The sequence below is a fragment of the Eriocheir sinensis genome, chromosome 7 (genome assembly GCF_024679095.1).
Source record: "Eriocheir sinensis breed Jianghai 21 chromosome 7, ASM2467909v1, whole genome shotgun sequence".
Lineage (NCBI taxonomy): Eukaryota > Metazoa > Arthropoda > Malacostraca > Decapoda > Varunidae > Eriocheir > Eriocheir sinensis.
The window spans coordinates 10,421,112-10,435,151 of record NC_066515.1 but is presented as its reverse complement, the minus strand read 5'-3'; the positions used below and the strand labels follow the sequence as shown (position 1 = coordinate 10,435,151).

The window sequence follows — 14,040 nt, the reverse complement described above, 5'->3', positions numbered from 1 at the left end:
ATATATATATACATATATATATATATATATATATATATATATATATATATATATATATATATATATATATATATTATATATATATATATATATATATATATATATATATATATATAATATTTTTTTTTTTTGTACAACACAGGAGGCAGCTCAAGGGCACACAAAAAAAGAAAACAATAACAAAAAAAAAAGCCCGCTACTCGCTGCTCCCAAAAAAGAAACAAAAGAGGTGACCGAAAGGAAGATCAAACACGGGAGGAGAGGTGTCCCGATACCCTCCTCTTGAAAGAGTTCAAGTCATAGGCAGGAGGAAATACAGATGAAGGAAGATTGTTCCAGAGTTTACCAGCGTGAGGGATGAAAGAGTGAAGATGCTGGTTAACTCTTGCATAAGGGGTTTGGACAGTATAGGGATGAGCATGAGTAGAAAGTCGAGTGCAGCGGGGCCGCGGGAGAGGGGGAGGCATGCAGTTAGCAAGTTCAGAGGTAGAAGACTATCAGTATGAGGAGGAGAGCTGATGAGACGAAGAGCCTTAGCCTCCACTCTGTCCAGAAGAGCTGTGTGAGTGGAGTCCCCCCACACATGAGATGCATACTCCATACGAGGGCGGACAAGGCCCCTGTATATGGACAGCAACTGTGCAGGGGAGAAGAACTGGCGGAGACGGTACAGAACGCCCAGCCTCGAGGAAGCTGATTTAGTAAGAGATGAGATATGAAGTTTCCAGTTCAGATTTTGAGTTAAGGATAGACCGAGGATGTTTAGTGTTGAGAAAGGTGATAGCTGGGTGTTGTCAAAGAATAGGGGATAGTTGTTTGGAAGATTGTGTCGAGTGGATAGGTGGAGAAACTGTTTTTGAGGCGTTGAAGGACACAAGGTTCTTCTTGCCCCAATCGGAAATAATAGTAAGGTCTGAGGCTAAGCGTTCTGCAGCCTCCAGCCTTGAGTCGTTAAGTTTCTGAAGGGTGGGTCTTCTATTAAAAGAAGTTGAGTAATGCAGAGTGGAATCATCGGCATAGGAATGGATAGGACAGTTCGTTTTGGAAAGAAGATCATCAATGAACAACAGAAAAAGAGTGGGAGATAGGATAGAACCCTGTGGGACACCACTGTTAATAGATTTAGGGGAAGAACAGTGACCGTCTACCACGGCAGAAATAGAACGGTCAGAAAGGAAACTGGAGATAAAGGTACAGAGAAGGATAGATACAGTAGGAGGGTAGTTTAGAAAGCAAAGATTTGTGCCAGACCCTATCAAAAGCTTTTGATATGTCCAGCGCAATAGCAAAAGTTTCACCGAAACGGCTAAGAGAGGATGACCAAGAGTCAGTTAAGAAGGCTAGGAGACCACCAGTAGAACGCCCCTTGCGGAACCCATACTGGCGATCAGATAGAAGGTCAGAAGTGGAAAGGTGCTTTTGAATCTTCCGGTTAAGGATTGATTCAAAAGCTTTAGATAGACAAGAAAGTAAAGCTATAGGACGGTAGTTTGATATATATATATATATATATATATAGGCATATATATATATATATATATATATATATATATATATATATATATATATATATATATATATATATATATATATATATATATATATATATATATATATATATATATATATATATATATATATATATATATATATATATATATATATATATATATATATATATATATATATATATATATATATATATATATATATATATATATATATATATATATATATATATATATATATATATATATATATATATATATATATATATATATACACACACACACACACACACATATATATATATATATATATATATATATATATATATATATATATATATATATATATATATATATATATATATATATATATATATATTATACTTCTCTATTTCTGCTTAGTGATATATGCGCGCGTGAGCACACAAAAATCTTTTTTATTCTTCACTTTCTCATAGGCGTTTCAAGACTGGTGTGGATATTTTAAATATTTTTAAACCCTTCCAACTTGCTGCTCCTGCATTTGGCTACCAGATCTGATTTACTTGATAATCTTTTCACGAATATAGAAACAGACAACTCGACAAGTTGTTTTGTAGCGTGGATTATGAAAAAAATAATCTGCTATGTAAATTTATTATGAAATTTCTTTCATATGTGACTTATACATTGCTTAATATGTCTTAAAATTTTAACATCTATGTATTTTCATTTTCTCTCAAAACCTGTTTTATTTTGTTGGCATTGTGTATTGTTTTATTCGACACACCGCATTATCCTGAGCCTCTCCCTTCTGCCCCAGCTACGACAACCGGCCGGGCCGCCTGCAGGCCGCTGAGGAGCGCCACCTGGTCAAGAGTCGCCTGCTGCAGGGCCGCGCCACCTTCCGGCCGGGCCACCTGCCAGCGCTGCACATCAAGCCGGTGGGGAGCAGCGACCAGGCCAACTATACCTGCAGGGTAGACTTCCGGATAGGTGAGTCCCTAGTGTGTGTGTGTGTGTGTGTGTGTGTGTGTGTGTTTCACCACGGCCTGATCACGAGTTGGACTCGCAATCGCCTTCAAGTACCGTCCCGATTTGAGCTAAGCACTTTAGTCGATCTCTGGGTACTACCAGTACCACACACACCACACACCCCATCCCCCCTTGCTCAAGGGGGGACAGTAACCGCTCCTAATCAACGGAAAAAACCTGGCCTGAGAGGGGCTCGAATTCCTGCCTTCCACCCCGCGAAGCCTGGCAACAATTGTGTGTGTGTGTGTGTGTGTGTGGGTGGGTGTGTGAAAGAGAGAGAGAGAGAGAGAGAGAGAGAGAGAGAGAGCTGTGTGTCTATGTGTGTGTGTGTGTGTGTGTGTGTGTGTGTGTGTAATTCACCAATGCCTGATCACGTGTTGGACTCGTAATCGCCAGCAGGTACCCTCCCGACATGAGCAAGTGCTCTTTATCGTCGATCTCTGGGTACTGCCAGGACCTTACACACCACACACCCCATCCCCCTTGCTCAAGGGGGGACAGTAACCACTCCTGGTCAACGGAGTGACTGGCAGCGCAGCGCAGCGCTCTAACCAGTTGCGCCACGGAAACTGTGTGTGTGTGTGTGTGTGTGTGTGTGTGTGTGTGTGTGTGTGTGTGTGTGTGAGAGAGAGAGAGAGAGAGAGAGAGAGAGAGAGAGATGTGTGTCTGTCTGTGTGTGTGTGTGTGTGTGTGTGTGTTTCACTTCCCACCGTGTGTCCTCCCTCAGCTACGTCGCGACGCACACACCTGAGTCTTCACGTGGTGGTGCCGCCGGAGCCGCCCGTCCTGAGGACAGGGGGTCAGCGGGCGACGGACGGGGTGCTTGGGCCGCTGCAGGAGGGCGGCGCCTGGGAGATCACCTGCAGCGTGGCGGGCGGCGACCCTCCGCCCTTCGTCGTGTGGAGGCGGGACGGGGAGGTGAGTTACTGAGGTTCAGGGATGAGGGGACGATGCAACGGTCATGTGTTGGTGTTTCCTCTCCCTCGCGACACAGACCCTTCCTGCCCTGCAGTTTTATTTTCCAGGTGATGCTTAAAGCGATGTTATTCCCCCCATTATCCTTGCGGCGATAAAAGCGAAAACCTAATAATAATTAATAAAGTTAGTTTAATGCCCTCAAACTATCATGGAACGTTTTATCTCCACGCCAACGTCACCGCCAGCACCTGCCTCGCAACGCCTCGCTTTATGTGGTAAAAATAAGCCTGTTCAGCCATAATCTCCGTCATCGAGGCCGCCTCCACAACCTCGCAAGACTACACTCGGGAGAAGCGGCAGCCCGTTGCCCGTGAGGCCGACGAGCCTTCTTTTCCTCGCGGTAAATTATTTGATTGCATTACCGCTGAGCCATTGCACATTGCCTCTCCCTGGCACGCGTCTGAGGAAGGCCGATAAGGCGGGATGGAGGCGAGGTGCTGGAATCTAGAGAATTTCCAGATTGCAGCTTTGAAGTGGGGAGTTTCGAGTTCAGGGAAACATTGCAGTCGAGGATGACCATTCAGGTACCAAAAATAAGTGTCCCAGCGTGGCGTTTGAGGCTGAAGATCCTCGTGAGGGGATTTCTCAGAAGTGTTAACGGGACACCAGAAAGCTTGGTCTCGTGTGGCTACGAAGGTGCACCAACGTTAAGAAATGAGAAAAAAAAACCATGGGTACTGTTGAGAGAAGTTACGAGGAAGTACTTCTTTGAAGGAAAAAAGACTGAAGGGATATGTATTTGCACACACACACACACACACACACACACACACACACACACACACACACACATCGACTGATTAATTGACCTGTATGTTGATGAAGCTGTTTCCCACATGAGATAGAGTGAACACATCTGTACGACGTCAGAATTTGTTGCATCTCTTATGAGTCCCTAAAGTTCAAAGTAAACTTTTCAGTGATGTTTTCTCCCTTTATTTTATTATTGTCTACATAATTAGTAGATAACCAAATATGTTGAACGTGTTCATAAAACTAGGTTGAGTGCGGCAAGCCCTTTCTTCTTAACTATACAAACAGCGTTTGTCTGGGATTTCTTCATGTTTCGTTCTTATCATTCAATATGTTAAGCGTGCCATCAATGACTGTTTCCGATCTTGAAAATTCAATGGAATGATTTCAATCATACAAATAACTTTGGCGTGTTCATATTTTTTTTTCTAATTAAAAATGAACATCATCTCTCAATTACTAACGTGAAATATGTTAGTGTACTATTAAAGCTCTTCTTTACCGTTAAATAGATTCGCTATGACAAAAACACCTTTCCCGATCTAGGCATGTATTCAATATGTCTTTAACACCACTATCCTACTCTATAAACAAATACATTGTATCCTCTACCCAAAACATTTTTTATAGTTTTCCCTTTTTAAATACTAATACAACAATCTTTTTAGTCATATAACCTAACTCATTGCAGTTTCAAATGTATGATTCAGCACTGTGCTCCATTTACCGCCTCGGGATAGCGTAGTATTTATTTATTGAATTCAATTATATCTTTAATGCACTTCCGTAATTTAGGAATAAATTCACCATGTTCCTACTTCTCCCTGCTCCTAAAAGTATGTATGTAGAATTATTGTCCTTAACGCAGGGCAGGTGGTACGGCGAGTTACCATTAATTTGTCCTACTTCATATCTAAGGAGGAATATAGTGCCTTAATTCCGCACCGTACCTTTACAACACATTCGTTCCGCACTGGCACGCATATATATAGTTCTGTAATTTTTAATCTTATTTCGAGGCTTCAAAACAAAAGTTTTCAGGATTTTGTTTATGGAAAGTAGACCTACTATATGTTTTATATTTACTTTATATGTGTTTTAGTCTGATATAAAAACTATACACTTAAACTTAATAAAGTTCATGATTGATGATCACATATATAACATCCTTTTTTCATTCATTCTCAAAAATCATTTAATACAGGTACATAGTGGACAAAAATTTATTAAGTTATATCGCACACAGTGATTAAGATGTTTTTACACATCATGTGTTGCAGCACATCTTTGTAACATCAATTTTGTCTGCTAATTGTAGCTCATTAATATATACCACAATTCATACAAGTCCCCTCCACACTGTCTTGGGTCATTGGAAGCCTGACTGCCACTTCAGCCAATTGTTACTGTTGAGCCTGAGGATGACATCCTCCAGGAACATCAAAGTTAATGTAACTGCATCCGTAATCTCATCGATAGACCCTTCCTTACCCGACCATAACTTGCCAGCCCTGCCCTCGTTCAACACCCTTACCACCGGGAGAGTGGAAAAAAATGTTTAAGCCATAGGCAGAAGTGGGTGAGGTCACATGTCCTTTAATTTAAAGGATTTGAAGACAAGTTGGCCTAAGAAAAAAGAACGCACAGCGGCATGAGCGAAATTGTTGTAGATGACTGAAAGCCAAAAAACTTGACGCGATTCCCAAAATTGTGATCTATTTTTTTGCTAAATGTTTCAATATTTCTGTTTTTCAATTTTCAAAGTCATTATTTTTCAAAGTACATACTCAAGTTTTCTTTTATTTCTCAGGGAAACATTTCCCGATAACTTAATTTAACGTAAATATAAATCTTTTGCGGTAGTCGTTTCGTGGATTCGATTAGTGAAAAATAATAGATTACGATTTTTTTTAAATAGTTATCGAAGTTATCGATTACAAACAATAGGTTACGCCCACCTCTTCGTCATTCTCGTCATGATGCAAAAAACATAAGGTCAGCCCACGCTCACTTTACCGTGCTGCCTGAGTGTCTCTATTCGTCGAGGCCAAGAGTAAAAACATCTTAATCACTGTGTGCGATATAACTTAATAAATTTTTGTCCACTATGTACCTGTATTAAATGATTTTTGAGAATGAATGAAAAAAGGATGTTATATATGGTGTACTCAGGCGAACCTTTCACCCATCCACCACCCAGGGCCACCCGACACAGACATGGCCCAGCCTGACCTAAGCGACCTGCAGGGTGATGGAAGTTTTCCTCACTATGTTAATAATGGGCACTGATATAATATGTCACGACTTTGATGCGTATGATTTTACGAAAAGGATACAAAAAAAAATGTCCTTGAGAAAAATGTCTTATCCTAATATCTAACCGTACGTTTGCATTGCACTTTCGTACCCAAGTACCGTGCCGTACAATGCGTCTTGATCAACCCTTTATCATTTATGATAAATCACTTTCTCCACAGTGTTCTTTAGCTCTGACTTACATCCTTATTCACCGCTCTTGTAGAACAAAACTGTACTCTTTTATTTACCACATAAACTCTTCAAAATTAGCTTGGGTGCAATTTTCAGTTTTGATTCTCGTCTGTATGATCTGTTTACTAGTTTTCACACATCGCAACACTGTAAATTCAAATTCAAAAAAGTAAAGTTAGGTACTACGCTATAGCTGTGGTGCTAATATTCGTCGCATCGGATCTGAACCTGTTGTGGAAAGAATCCATTATCAGGGACACGGACCAGTGGAAGTCCGAGATTGCCACAGTTTGCCTTCCGCACGTTTTCCCAGGTACCTGGAATACTGAAAGGGAGGATGAACATCTGAGTGAGCTGCACGCCGACTGCCCGGACCGGGATTCGAATCCGGACCCGCGATTTCGTAGGCAGACACGCTGACCACTGCTCCACGGAGGAAAAATCACACATTCTGATAATACTAGTCGATTCGCTCAAGTCTGAGGTGTGCATTATTGTGCTCAGGCAACTTGTTGTCACATCGCGTGTCAGAGTGTTACCTATGCCTACGCATAGAAAACACTCGTTAGTATCAATAATATGCAGGCAACAATAGCAAATACCATCAATCATAGTCAACATTGAGTTACAAAACTCTAAGTACTGTCGCAAAAAAGCCGTTTTGCTAATATAAAGCCTGCTAATTTTCACGGTGGCGGACAGCGCCAAGGCTGTTTAATATAATCAGCGATCCTGTATATTACCGAAATAGCTGTTTGCGACAGTACTGATAATTTTTCAACTCAAAATCGACTATAATTGACGGTATTTGTTATAGTTGCCTCAATATTATTGATTATGACGACTATTTCCTGTCTATAGGCTATCATACAGTATCAATGAAACTGAACACGCCGTGAGACAGTTTGTTCCCAGGGCACAATAATGCACTCAGACTTGAGCGAATCGACTGTAGTTTAAAATGAGATTTAAGAGTAACCTCGTTAGTGGTTAGATTAACGGTTAAGACCCGACTGACATGATTTAGAAAAAAAAGTATTGTATTCAATCTTGATTTTCACACCATACCAAGGATGCTTGATCAAAAATATTTTATTTTATGACCCGTGGTAGAATAAAAAAAAAAAAGATAATTTTGATTATCTAAGTTTGCTCTACATTCGATATTTTAGGATTATAAGCCTTTCAACATTTTATATATATATTTAAAACTGAAAGCAGATTAGCACCAGAATTCCTAAATTCGCATTTTTCTCCGAATAATCAAGATTGAAGTAAAATTTCTGAATTCTTGGTTTGATAGTATGGTGACACGGGAAACGAGGCCAACACAGGCCACACAAACAAAGCGTACCAGAATTGAAAAAAACAACCAAACTAAATGTCTAAAGGCTTATTGGGGAAGGTCAAGAAAATATAGGTTTGTTCTTAAAGATCAGTATAAACGTTTGACCTCCTTAAGCCAAGACCTTATATCTCTTCCTTTCCTTCCAACACCCTGGTAGCGCCTTTACTCAGTCTTCCTCTCCCCGCGTCCCACAGGACCTGGACGCCACGTCGGAGTCGCGGTCCCCGACACTCACGGTCAACCGGCTCAGCATCCTGCGGCTGACGCGGGACTACCACAACGCCAGACTCACCTGCCTCGCCACCAACAACAACGTTACCAGCCCCACCAGTGCCTCCGTTACCGTCAAAATGAACCGTGAGTACCTGGTGTGTGTTGATGAGTAGAGGTGTGTGTGTGTGTGTGTCAGAGAGAGAGAGAGAGAGAGAGAGAGAGAGAGAGAGAGAGAGAGAGAGAGACGATAAGTATCCCGGGGGAGGTACATGAGGGTGGTATGGGAGTGATGGGCGCCGATCAGGATGAAAATATTGCAAAGAAAAATGAAGCACCAGCTGTATCATGTGTTAGCCAGAAGTATTTGTTAGCAAGCTGGAAGGAGAGGCGATGAAAAAGTGAGCGACATGCCTCTTACAGGAACAAACACCATTTTTTTTACCTGTCTCATTTCAATTATCTCACCCATTTGCCCACACGTGTCTTCCTCATCCAGCTCCACTGCCGCCACCATCCCTAATGCCCTTAATAAACAAATAGATGGAGCCAACACCAGGACAGATAATCATGTATCGACTAAAGGGAATAAAAATGTTGTCTGGGTTGATTGAGTGTGTGTGTGTGTGTGTGTGTGTGTGTGTGTGTGTGTGTGTGTGTGTGTTGCAGGGCCGTGCCACCGCGTGGATGCACAATGGGTGTCCGGAACGCACCTCCAAGGCACCAGAAGCTCCCCCCGAGGATCAAAGCCGCGCCGCTCTCTGAAAAAGAGAATACCAACGTGGGCGCGCGCGCGCGCGCGCGTGTGTGTGTGTGTGTGTGTGTGTGTGTGTGTGTGTGTGTGTGTGTGTGTCTCTCTCTCTCTCTCTCTCTCTCTCTCTCAATAATAATATTGATAATAATAATTTATAATAATAATGGGGCTCAGGCATTCCTGAAAGTTGTATAGGTGAGTGAGTTCATAAATAGTATAAAAGGTATTCATAATACCAGTGTATAATATAATATAATGATGTTCATTATGATTTTATTATAATGGCAATAATAATATAGTTAATTATTGTTATTGTTATTGACTATATTATGAGTAGTTCTACTAACACTAATTATTTCAACAATATTAATGATAATAATAATGGTTATCATTAGTAGCAATAATAATAATAATAATAATAATAATAATAATAATAAAAATAAAAATAATAATAATAATAATAATGAAAATAATAAAACAAATAATAATAATAATAATAATAATAATAATAATAATAATAATAATAATAATAAAATAATAATAATAATAATAATAATAATAATAATAATAATGAAAATAGTAATACAAATAATAATAAAAATAATAATAATAATAATAATAATAATAATAATAATAATAATAATAATAATAATAATACAAATAATGAAACCACGTATTCCAAAAGAAAATGTATCACCCGCCATACTGGTACAAATTGTATTTAGGAAATGGCCGCCATCATGAAGGTTTTATGGGATTTTATCTGAATTGCCGAACCTCCGTACCCCCACCCACCACCAGCCCCGGGAAACAGGTAAGGAAACACTCTTGGTCGGGCCTCATAACACAGGCGTGTTTTTAATCACATATGGCCGCCCAAAGTCATTTAGTCAATCAATTTTAAAATTCTATTAGCCATCAATCATTAAGTTTGTATCAAAGTTTTATAAAAGTGTATCAGTTCGAGATATTCACACACTGAGTTTTCATTTGCACTTGGTGGCTATGTCAATTACCATTATAAGATAATTTGCTAAGTGACTATTAACAAACAGACAGATGGAAAAAAAAACTGAATATATTATTGCCCTAATTGCTAGTATGAGGCGAGCGAAAAAGAACAATGACATACATAATTGTAATTTGTGATTATTGTAAATAATAAAAATGACAAAAAATAGGAGCTACATTACTACTACTACTACTACTACTACTACTACTACTAATAATAATAATAATAATAATAATAATAATAATAATAATAATAATAAAAATAATAATAATTATAAAAATGATAATACATAATTTGAAATTTGTGATAATTGCAACAGTGATATTAAAATAAATAGGAGTAATATTACTACTGCTACTGCTACTACTACTACTACTACTACTACATTACAACTACTACTACAACCACCAGCACTACTACTACTACTATTACTCTTACTACTAAAAATAATAATAATGATACTACTACTACTACTATTACTACTACTACTACTACTATTACTACTACTCCTGCTACTACTACTACTACTAATAATAATAATAATAATAATAATAATAATAATAATAATGATATTGATAATAATAATGATCATTATGATAGTAATTATTATAATAGGAATAATAGGTATAATAATAATGATAATGATAAAATTTGTTATAATAATCCACATACAATATTTCTGAATAAAACATTCAATTTTCCATAATGAGAAACACACACACACACACACACACACACACACACACACACACACACACGAAATTGTGTTCAACAAAATCACAGGCGAAATTCAGGAATAAATGTCTTGCATGACCGAGCTTCTGGGACCTCCTCCTTACCTTCCCCCCCTCAACAGTCTGGCACATCCAACCAGTGAACAATTCGCCACCTCGCCCATTTTCCGTCTGATGCCCGCTCGCCTGCACACACACACACACACACACACCCTTACCGTTACCGTTGATGAGGTACCAGCGCAGCGCTCCGCAGGGACCGTCAACAATTATGATGTTAGCCTCAATAATAATCCTCGATATGCACTTATTCACAATGTCGTAGTGAGTGAGTGAGTCTTAATTGCTTTCATGGATAGCCTACTGATGTCATTTTAATAAGCGTGGCATCAATATATATATATATATATATATATATATATATATATATATATATATATATATATATATATATATATATATATATATATATATATATATATATATATATATGCCTATTTTTTTTTTCATACCAATCACAATATCTTTCTTTTTTACAGTATCACAAATATCCATTATTTCATTTTCCATTTATCTGATATCTTCTTTATAGTATCACAATCTAATGTCCGACGATTATTTCCAACTCATTGAACATTTAACACTCAATTTATCTTCGAATCCCAATCACCAATTAATAGCCATGATCAGTTATGTTACGAATTCTCTCAATTTCATTCTGAAGGACTACACAACACTGGTCATTCGCTGAGTGGTTGATTTCTGGTTTCTTGTACCTCATACAATTTATGCATTTCTTCTTAGCCATGGAGCACTCCTTTGATTTATGATCCCCAGCCAATTTGAAACATTATGGGGCTTCTCCATTGTTCTTGGTAGTACAGTTGGCCTCAAGATGGCCGTATCTTTGACAATGATAACATATGATTGCATGGTATATATCTGTCACAGTATACATTCCACGTTCTAGTTCTATCTTGTCATGATGCCTGTGGATCAGCTCTCTAACTGTTGGGTCACATTTCAAAATATAGTGCATTGTGCTACCAGCAGCAGGCTTATTGAAAATCTTCTTAATTTTCCCCTCAACTCCTGGAATCGAGTGTAGGAACTCATTCCTGTTTAACAATGTCTCAATTATCTTATCCTCGGTCTCCTCCTTATGCACATTGCAGTGCATGATCTTTGGCCTTAATTTTCCCACACTTCTTGTGATAACTTGCTCTACATTTTCTAATTTATGAGCTGCTTTATTCCTTATATTCTCATCATCAAAGTTCATAACTATGTTACCTCCATTCGTAAATCTTGAATCAGTAATCTGAATGCCTTGTAATGCCTGGGAAACATCATTTTTCATCTCGGTAGCCTTTTTATCTTGATCAGAGTCATTCACAACAAGAAGGTGCTTCTTCCTCCTCCGTTTTGCCACATCAGCCCAGCTGGTGCCAGCCGACTCTGTCTTGTCAGCGCAAAGCACATTCGCCACCTAGCTCTACTTCTTTTTCACAGTTTCAACTTCATCTTTCACAATTCATATTTCTTTAGATAAGTATTGCTTAAATTTATTCAATTTTTCAACATTGTTGGTTGCTAAAGATGCCTTGTGTAAGCATGGCGAACACACCCAGTTTATTTTGGGTATATTATCCTGCTTGACCCCTGTCAGATGATCACACTTCACATAACACCACTTAGGGCACAAACAGCAGGTAATCCACTTGTCGCCTGAATAGTCTTCACAGAGGCAACACACGACTCTCAGAGTCCTGCTCCTGCTGCTCGGAGAGGACGGCCGCCTCAAGGAAACGACCGGAATGTTAGTTCTAATGGCCCAGCGGGATGTCGTGTGTGTGTTGACTCACCAACTTTGGCCTTGTCCTCCCTGGCCGGGTCAAAAGTTTTTCCTCCGGGTAACCCTTGGAGGTGAAAAATCAACTTAATATATTTGGGTGCCGCATTTTCTTCAACGTGAGAAAATAAACTCTGCGCATGCTCGAGGTCTGCACAGAGAGTGAGGGAATGTTGATGTGGACGTGTCGGAAAATGTGTGTTTGAAAGAAGGTGTGATGAGGGCCTGATAAAAAGGAAGAAAATAAGTGTGCAGTGTTCAAAGGCAAGTCGGGGCCACACTCCATAGCTGCGCGTGGCTGCGGTGCTCATTTCCGTCGCATTGGCCCTTCGAGCCTCTGGGTAAGATCCCATTTTTCCTTGGAAACACGGCTAGTTTAACGTCCGGGTTCCCACAGTTTATCTTTCCCAGTTTTTCCCAGGCACCCATTTATCGACTAATCAGCAAGGTAGAATGGACAGCTGCTGTGTGAGCTGCACGTCGACTGCCCGGGCCAAAATTCGGACACGGACCCGCGGATTCGTAGCTACATACGCTAATCATTGCACTACGGAGGGGCTACAATGTGCATAGAAGGAAGAAAATGTTGGTCTGAGTGGAGGTGTGTGTGAGAGGGAGGGTTAGATAAGGAAAACAGAAGTGTGTGTGTGTGTGTGTGTGTGTGTGTGTGTGTGTGTGTGTGTGCGTGTTACGGAGGATTAGCAAAGAAGAATGGAAAGAAGGTGTGTGTGTCTGTCATTTCCTATTTGCTTCCTTTCCCTAATTTTCCAGCTTATATTTTCATTTGTCCTTCTGATCCTTCTTCTCTACACTCTTCCTCTACACTTCCTTTTGGCTTGTCTCCGTAATATTCCTTTTCTCCGCTGTTTATTTTTTCTGCTTAGGCTTTTCCCTTGAGAAGGTAAACTGTGGTGACAGGAATGTCGTACTTGCCCTGTGTCCCGGGGGTAATGGGTTCTCACGTGCCACAAGCTGAAGGGCCAGTGAGACCGAAATAAGCACCGAGGCCACTCTTAGCTATAGCGTATGCCCCCAACTTTACCTTACCTTTTCCTTCTCCCCCTCTCGATTCTTCTACTCTTTTTTTTGTTTATAACAAAGGAGACAGCTCAAGGGCACACAAAATAAGGAAACAATAATAATAAAAAAGCCCGCTACTCGCTGCTCCTAAAAAGAATCCACAGAGGTGGCCGAAAGAGGGGTCAATTCCGGGAGGAGAGGTGTCCTGATACCCTCTTGAAAGAGTTCAAGTCGTAGGCAGGAGGAAATACAGATGAAGGAAGATTGTTCTGGATTTTACCAGCGTGAGGGATGAAAGAGTGAAGATGCTGGTTAACTTGTGCGTAAGGGATTTGGACAGTAAAGGGATGAGCTTGAGTAGAAAGTC

General features: G+C 39.7%; 1 protein-coding gene across 1 annotated transcript in view; it reads left to right on the top strand.

The window, feature by feature from the left end:
* LOC126995289 (kin of IRRE-like protein 2) overlaps positions 1-14,040 on the top strand; it is a 251,711-nt gene that overhangs the window by 154,126 nt on the left and 83,545 nt on the right. Inside the window, exons 3-5 of the mRNA XM_050854778.1 lie at positions 2,311-2,483; positions 3,250-3,440; positions 8,286-8,448. Of these exons, the coding sequence (XP_050710735.1) occupies positions 2,311-2,483; positions 3,250-3,440; positions 8,286-8,448 (527 nt within the window). The remainder of the gene's footprint in view (positions 1-2,310; positions 2,484-3,249; positions 3,441-8,285; positions 8,449-14,040) is intronic.